Here is a 9,029-nt window from a genome sequence, read left to right on the forward strand (position 1 = left end):
TGTTCTACCAAGGTGGTAGATATAGGAGGTAGGTACACAAGAAGCACACTGTGTTCTACCAAGGTTATAGATATAGGAGGTACGTACACAGGAAGCACACTGTGTTCTACCAGGGTGATAGATATAGGAGGTAGGTACACAAGAAGCACACTGTTCTACCAAGGTTGTAGATATAGGAGGTAGGTACACAAGAACCACACTGTTCTACCAAGGTGATAGATATAGGAGGTACGTACACAGTAAGCACACTGTGTTCTACCAGGTTGATAGATATAGGTGGTAGGTACACAAGGAGCACACAGTTTTCTACCAAGGTGGTAGATATAGGAGGTAGGAACACAAGAAGCACACCGTGTTCTACCAAGGTGGTAGATATAGGAGGTAGGTTCACAAGAAGCACACCGTGTTCTACCAAGGTGATAGACATCGGAGGTAGGTACACAAGAAGCACACTGCTGTACCGAGATGATAGATATAGGAGGTAGGAACACAAGAAGCACACCGTGTTCTACCAAGGTGGTAGATATAGGAGGTAGGTACACAAGAAGCACACCGTGTTCTACCAAGGTGATAGATATAGGAGGTAGGTACACAAGAAGCACACTGCTGTACCAAGATGATAGATATAGGAGGTAGGAACACAAGAAGCATACTGTGTTCTACCAAGGTGTTAGATATAGGAGGTAGGTAAACAGGAAGCACACTGTGTTCTACCAGGGTGATAGATATAGGTGGTAGGTACACAAGGAGCACACAGTTTTCTACCAAGGTGGTAGATATAGGAGGTAGGTACACAAGAAGCACACCGTGTTCTACCAAGGTGGTAGATATAGGAGGTAGGTACACAAGAAGCACACTGTGTTCTACCAAGGTGGTAGATATAGGAGGTAGGTACACAAGAAGCACACTGTGTTCTACCAAGGTGATAGATATAGGAGGTAGGTACACAAGAAGCACACTGTGTTCTACCAAGGTGATAGATATAGGAGGTAGGTACACAAGAAGCACACTGTTCTACCAAGGTGATAGATATAGGAGGTAGATACACAAGAAGCACACTGCTCTACCAAGGTGGTAGATATAGGAAGAAGGTACACAAGAAGCACACTGTTCTACCAAGGTGATAGATACAGGAGGTAGATACACAAGAAGCACACTGTGTTCTACCAAGGTGATAGATATAGGTGGTAGGTACACAAGAAGCACACTGTTTTACCAAGGTGGTAGATATAGGAGGTAGGTACACAAGAAGCACACTGTGTTCTACCAGGGTGGTAGATATAGGAGGTAGGTACACAAGAACCACACCGTGTTCTACCAAGGTTATAGATATAGGAGGTAGGTACACAAAAAACACACTGTGTTCTACCAGGGTGATAGATATAGGAAGTAGATACACAAATAACACACTGTTCTACCAAGATGATAGATACAGGAGGTAGGTACACAAGAATCACATTGTGTTCTACCAAGGTGATAGATATTGGAGGTAGGTACACAAGAAGCACACTGTTCTACCAAAGTGATAGATATAGGAGGTAGGTACACAAGAAGCTCACTGTGTTCTACCAAGGTGATAGATATAGGAGGTAGGTACACAAGAAGCACACTGTGTTCTACCAAGGTGGTAGATATAGGAGGTAGGTCCACAAGAAGCACACTGTGTTCTACCAAGGGGGTAGATATAGGAGGTAGGTACACAAGAAGCACTCTGTGTTCTAACAAGGTTATATATATAGGAGGTAGGTACACAAGAAGCACACTGTTCTACCAGGGTGGTAGATATAGGAGGTAGGTACACAAGTAGCACACTGTGTTCTACCAGGGTGATAGATATAGGAGGTAGGTACACAAGAAGCTCACTGTGTTCTACCAAGGTGGTAGATATAGGAGGTAGGTTCACAAGAAGCACACCGTGTTCTACCAAGGTGATAGATATAGGAGGTAGCTCGGCTATGGAAGGTAAGTAATCCAGATTTTCAGTGTCTTTTACCAACAGCTGAGCTATTGGAGTTAGGAAGACAGTATATACTGTGTCACTTTAAACATTTCAGGATTACAAGGATTGATCTTTCTACTTTCAAGTAATTGAAGTAACTGTTTTATCTTTATGTTTTCATTCACATTTTCATATAAAGATAAATGTACCAAAGCTCCATACTAGTAATATTTAATGGTTTCCCGTGGAATACCATGTTGATTTCATGAGTATAGCAGAATAGCACTATTTTTCACAAGTGTGAAGCACAAATGAAAATATAAGTATATTCTGACATTGTAATGAAAGATATTAGTATTCAAAGGGAAATCCGTTGAATGTTTCTGTTTATTAAATCTACAAAATTGTTACTGCATCAAAACAGGTATGGATTTAATAGCGTAAACTCTGGTGCCATATTCTTATATTCTAATATTAATGATATCACACAGCAAGGCTGCACAGGCTACTCACCAAACTTCCTTGTTTTCTTTATGGTACAGTTATGTTGGCAAATAAATGCCTTAGTACATCTAGTAAAGATGTACCAAAACAGTAATTAAATCCTTGTCCTGTCATCTTCTCCTTATCTACTGAGCCAATTTCAAAGAAAAGTTACAAATATGGCAACTGAGGGCCTTGACGTTGTGCATCCAAATAGTACTTTTTCATTCTGACCCTTTTAAAAGGAGTTATGTCCCTTTGTTGAAGAAACCCTTCAACTACTGGACCAATTTCAATGAAAGTTTACAGATATCGTTATAACCCGCTGATGTCATGCATCAGAGTAGTATGTTTTCGGTTTCGACCCTTTTTAAGGAGTTATGGCCCTTTGTGAAAAATCTTTGTCCTGACATCTCTTCCTTAACTACTGATAATTTCAGCAAAAATTCTTTTGGGCTAACAATATTTGGTTTACAAGTATGTTTTGGCATTGACAGGAAGTAGTCAGGAAGTATGTGAGTGACCTGTATACTTAAATCAGTGTACAGCTCAGCCAATAAAGAAATCATTACTGGTGGGAGACTATATTGCTTTGCAATGCTTTGCCTTAGTAAGCCTTTGGCTTACGGTTCTAGTTTATCTTGCTGTTGCTTAATCTGTGTCTGAACAGAAATTCATCAGTTTTGACACTTATCACAGTTTTGTCAAGTTGATAGAATTTGATATCTCGCTGGGATTAAACAATTTCTTACCTTAATACTGTTTGATTTGTGATTTGACAATGAATTAAAACATGTTTTAAAAGTGACAGTACTGACTCTCTTTCAGTGTGCAGTAACCTGCTGGTGACCATCCTAACAACGGTGACATCTCAGAAACAGCATGGTGAGATAGAATAACACAACAAAATAAGTATTTCTTAATGTTAATCTCATTATAATGAAAATTTGTAACTTGTTGGACAGAATTATTTATCATTGTGTTGTGACAGATATGCTGTTGGAAAAATATTTCAGAGAGCATTTAGTAGCATCTCTGTCTGTTCTACCATCCTGGACCATAACTTCGGACTTGCTCAATATAGTTCAGTGGAATTTTAATGATACATGTAGGATGGCAAGGTGATGTGTTACACACCACTATTTGGGCCATATGCTGAAAGTCAAGGTCACATTGAGGTCACGGTTCAAATTTGTTGTCGGGACATAACTTCTGACTTGCTGAAGATACGAAAATGAATTTTATTGCAATATATGCAGAATGGCAAGACAGTGTTGCATACCACTTTTGAGTGTGTATGTCCAAGGTCAAAGGTTACAGTGAAGTCAAAGGTCAAATTCTTTCTTCGTACCATAGCTTCTGACTGGCTGAAGATAACTCAATGAAATTTTAGAAATATATGCAGGGAGACGAGGCAATGAGTCACTTACTTTTGGGTCTGTATGCCCAAAGTTAAGGTCACATTGAGGTCAAAGGACAATTACATTTGCCAGGTGGTATCTTAACTCGCTTTCTAGATTAATAGAATCTTACATGGGTCTGTTCAGTGGACAGGGTATCTCAACCCGAGTGTAAGAGTTTGGCTGGTCAGCTCGAGGCTTGCCAAGTGCTGGCCAGCAAAACGCTTACACGAGGGTTGAGATATCAGTGTCCATAGAACAGACCCATGTTTGATTACTTTTCTCACATACTTAAAAATAAAAAAAAATCCAGTCAGAATAAACATTAATCTGATTCTTCTGCCAAAACCCCAAAACCTTAGGGTTGAGACGGAGGTAACCCAATTGTATGACATCACGGAAACAATACAATGATGTCACTTTGACAATTCATTATTATGAGGTCATAGCGCATGTCAGCTGTCTTTCCCTACCCTGTGTGATATAGAGTAATCTCTTCCCTAGCAACAACGGGATCACCCTATGAAGTTTGTGAGAAAACTTGAATGAATGTCCAAGGTCAAGGTCCTGGTCATAGCGTATGACTCGTTGAAGATGGCTCAATGAAATTTTAGAGCTACTTGCAGGATTGTATGTCATGTACAAATATTGGGTTCATTTCCCTATGGTCAAGGTCCCATTGCGCTCAAAGGTCAAATAAATTGTCTTGGCCATACCATCTGATTCCCTGAAAATATTTGACTAAAATCTTTTAGATATATGTAGGATGGACAGGAAATGTGTCCCATACTACAATTGGATCTGAACACCCAAGGTCAAGGTACAGTGTAATATTTAGGTTGAAAGGTCAAATTCATTTTCAGGTTGATTACTTCTGGCTTGCTGAAGATAACTCAATGAAATTTTAGTGTGGCATACCACTTTTTGGTCTATACAACCAAGGTCAAGCCCACATTGAGGTCAAGAGTTAAATTCATTTTCTTGTATATAGTAGGGTTTTCAGTGGTGAACAGGTAACTCAGTCTGAAGAACGCGAACTGGGGACCGAATTCAAAAACTGGTTATTCAGACATTTATTTACCACATGTGGAGCCCAACATGTTAAATTGTTTGTCCAAATATTAACTTGTATATCTTCACATGTAAGTTTAGAAGAAAAAATGGTTTGATGCTTGAGGTAATTGAGTTCGTTTTCTTCACACTGTTCAATAATTTCAGAGATGATAATTGCACCAGGTATGATAATTTTCACATCAAAGTATGCAACACATAACTTTTATTCCAGTACAGGTGTTCTTTTCGGGAGCATAACCCTTTAGTTTTACTGATTTTCTTGTTTTATTTTATTAGTGCAGTGAGCTTATACTGCAGGGTATGAAAAAAGTCTGTTGCCATACATTTGCTTAAGTGTGTATTCAGCATCTTCCTGTCTGATGCAACCTTATTTACAATGCTTACCTGTGTTAAGTGACTGCCTATCTTCTGTGACCTTTTTAACTGACTCCTGTCAGTTATCATGTAAGACAGGTTTTACTGTACTTGTTTAAATATATAAAATTGTGAATGAGATTTGTTGTAAATGATTATGATATTTGTAGCAATACAGTTTCATTTATGTTTTAAAATATGTCTGTAATATAAAAATACTCTCTTAATTCACAGAATCTGGATTACTGGACTTTCACCAATCTTCATCACTAAAAAGTCTTCCATCCTCAGTTTTAGGTAATTGCTTGTCAAACATACAGGGAAATGTTCTCCAATGTTTTACTCTGCTAACTTTTCACCAACTGTCATGAGGGCAGACTTATTATGAGGTTGGATATCGCAGGTGTAAAATATATCAATATATTAGCCACACAGGTAAGTGAAATAGATTTGGTATTATCTACCAAGGACACGACACATCAAGCTGACAATACTTGATCTGGATCCTTTTACCACTAGCACGTATATGGACAATCCTACACAACAAAAGATAGTTCCATTTGAGCCAAAAAATAAATAAAATACAAAAAATCATTCTTAGCAGGTGCTTTAGTTCATATTTTTAACAAAGTTTGTTACCTGTATAATATCAGAATACAACTAGTACTAATGTTACCTGTATAATATCAGAACACGATTAGTACCTATGTTACCTGTATAATATCAGAACACGATTAGAACCTATGTTACCTGTATAATATCAGAATACAACTAGTACCTATGTTACCTGTATGATATCAGAATAGAACTAGTACCTATGTTACCTGTATAATATCAGAATACAACTAGTACCTATGTTACCTGTATAATATCAGGACACGATTAGTACCTATGTTACCTGTATAATATCAGAATAGAACTAGTACCTATGTTACCTGTATTATATCAGAATACAACTAGTACCTATGTTACCTGTATGATATCAGAACACGATTAGACCCTATGTTACCTGTATAATATCAGAAGAGAACTAGTACCTATGTTACCTGTATAATATCAGATAGTACCTATGTTACCTGTATAATATCAGAATACAACTATTACCTATGTAACCTGTATAATATCAGAATACAACTAGTACCCATGTTACCTGTATAACATCAGAATACAACTAGTACCTATGTTACCTGTATAATATCAGAACATGATTAGTACCTATGTTACCTGTATAATATCAGAATACAACTAATGCATGTACCTATGTTACCTGTTATCATCACATTGATTGCTGACTGTCACATTGTAATGTTATCATCATATTGTTTGCCGACTGCCACATTGTAATGTTATCATCATATTGATTGCTGACTGCCAAATTGTAATGTTATCATCACATTAATTGCTGACTGCCACATTTTAATGTTATCATCACATTGATTGCTGATTGCCACATTTTAATGGTATCATCACATTGATTGCTGACTGCCACATTGTAATGTTATCATCACATTGATTGCTGACTGCCACATTTTAATGGTATCATCACATTGATTGCTGACTGCCACATTGTAACGTTATCATCATATTGATTGCTGACTGCCACATTGTAATGTTATCATCACATTGATTGCTGACTGCCACATTGTAACGTTATCATCACATTGATTGCTGACTGCCACATTGTAATGTTATCATCATATTGATTGCTGACTGCCACATTGTAATGTTATCATCATATTGATTGCTGACTGCCACATTGTAATGTTATCATCACATTGATTGCTGACTGCCACATTGTAACGTTATCATCACATTGATTGCTGACTGCCACATTGTAATGTTATCATCATATTGATTGCTGACTGCCACATTGTAATGTTATCATCATATTGATTGCTGACTGCCACATTGTAATGTTATCATCACATTGATTGCTGACTGCCACATTGTAACGTTATCATCACATTGATTGCTGACTGCCACATTGTAATGTTATCATCATATTGATTGCTGACTGCCACATTGTAATGTTATCATCATATTGATTGCTGACTGCCACATTGTAATGTTATCATCACATTGATTGCTGACTGCCACATTGTAACGTTATCATCACATTGATTGCTGACTGCCACATTGTAATGTTATCATCATATTGATTGCTGACTGCCACATTGTAATGTTATCATCATATTGATTGCTGACTGCCACATTGTAACGTTATCATCACATTGATTGCTGACTGCCACATTATAACGTTATCATCACATTGATTGCTTACTGCCACATTGTAATGGTATCATCACATTGATTGCTGACTGCCACATTGTAATGTTATCATCATATTGATTGCTGACTGCCACATTGTAACGTTATCATCACATTGATTGCTGACTGCAACATTGTAATGGTATCATCATATTGATTGCTGACTGCCACATTGTAATGTTATCCTCATATTGATTGCTGACTGTCACATTGTAACGTTATCATCACATTGATTGCTGACTGCCACATTATAACGTTATCATCACATTGATTGCTTACTGCCACATTGTAATGGTATCATCACATTGATTGCTGACTGTCACATTGTAACGTTATCATCATATTGATTGCTGACTGCCACATTGTAATGGTATCATCACATTGATTGCTGACTGCCACATTGTAATGTTATCATCATATTGATTGCTGACTGCCACATTGTAATGGTATTATCACATTGATTGCTGACTGCCACATTGTAATGTTATCATCATATTGATTGCTGACTGCCACATTGTAATGGTATTATCACATTGATTGCTGACTGCCACATTGTAATGTTATCATCATATTGATTGCTGACTGCCACATTGTAATGGTATTATCACATTGATTGCTGACTGCCACATTGTAATGTTATCATCACATTGATTGCTGACTGCCACATTGTAATGTTATCCAGATTTCTGCCCGACCCTGCGGTCTCACGCCACACCTGTATCTGTACAGTACCTCCAGGACAACTGTCAGCAGTGGATTGACACGTACGTTAGCATACAAATTTAGAGGTTGTTAAAATTGTCATACAGTTTTGTTTCTTCTTGATTATAGCAACTTTTATTTGTATGTTTTGGCTTCAGTGATTAAAAACATCACATTCAGGTGCCTAGCGGGACTGTAAACAATGTGCATACAAAGTGGAGTCTAACAATGCAACTCTATGAAAGCTAGCTCTGTGACATCAACGATAGCTAGGGGTTACGCTCATGTTCGCTCTCTGCACCCCTGGAATATGTCAAAGCAAAATTGAAGTCACGAAGATAACTGTTTTATTGGTCTCAGTTAAAAAAAAACTGACCAATCGCTGCGATTTTACCTGTCCTTTGAAGATTACAAAGGAGCGACACACGACTTCAAAGCCTGTCATTTTTTACCATTACGCAACCGCGAGATTCTTTTGATGTACATAAAAGCATCGAACAAAAGTGTATGGTTTATTGCAATGGACAAAAAGAGCCAAATTAAACAATTTTGATACCATGCAAACAACAAACACCAGTTAATTACTGCTCAAACCACTCACAATCAGTGTACATTTGAGGATTTGTTATATGCATGCAACTACTAATCTGCTAACAGAGCAGCCACACAACTGGCATTTTATAAAACAAGCCAGTACGTATCACTTTATACTGTCTACATCCACACTGGTGATGTCTGTCACTGTATTCGATATACTACATGTGCACCAATATACTACATTAAACTGTCTCCATCCCTGCTGGTGATGT

General features: G+C 37.6%; 1 protein-coding gene across 1 annotated transcript in view; it reads left to right on the top strand.

Moving 5' to 3' along the window:
* LOC110455770 (conserved oligomeric Golgi complex subunit 1-like) overlaps positions 1-9,029 on the top strand; it is a 123,987-nt gene that overhangs the window by 25,502 nt on the left and 89,456 nt on the right. Inside the window, exons 11-13 of the mRNA XM_021506130.1 lie at positions 3,251-3,307; positions 5,485-5,547; positions 8,201-8,282. Coding sequence (XP_021361805.1) covers positions 3,251-3,307; positions 5,485-5,547; positions 8,201-8,282 — 202 coding nt within the window. The remainder of the gene's footprint in view (positions 1-3,250; positions 3,308-5,484; positions 5,548-8,200; positions 8,283-9,029) is intronic.

This window comes from Mizuhopecten yessoensis, unplaced genomic scaffold (assembly GCF_002113885.1).
Source record: "Mizuhopecten yessoensis strain PY_sf001 unplaced genomic scaffold, ASM211388v2 scaffold8377, whole genome shotgun sequence".
Taxonomy (NCBI): Eukaryota; Metazoa; Mollusca; class Bivalvia; order Pectinida; family Pectinidae; genus Mizuhopecten; species Mizuhopecten yessoensis.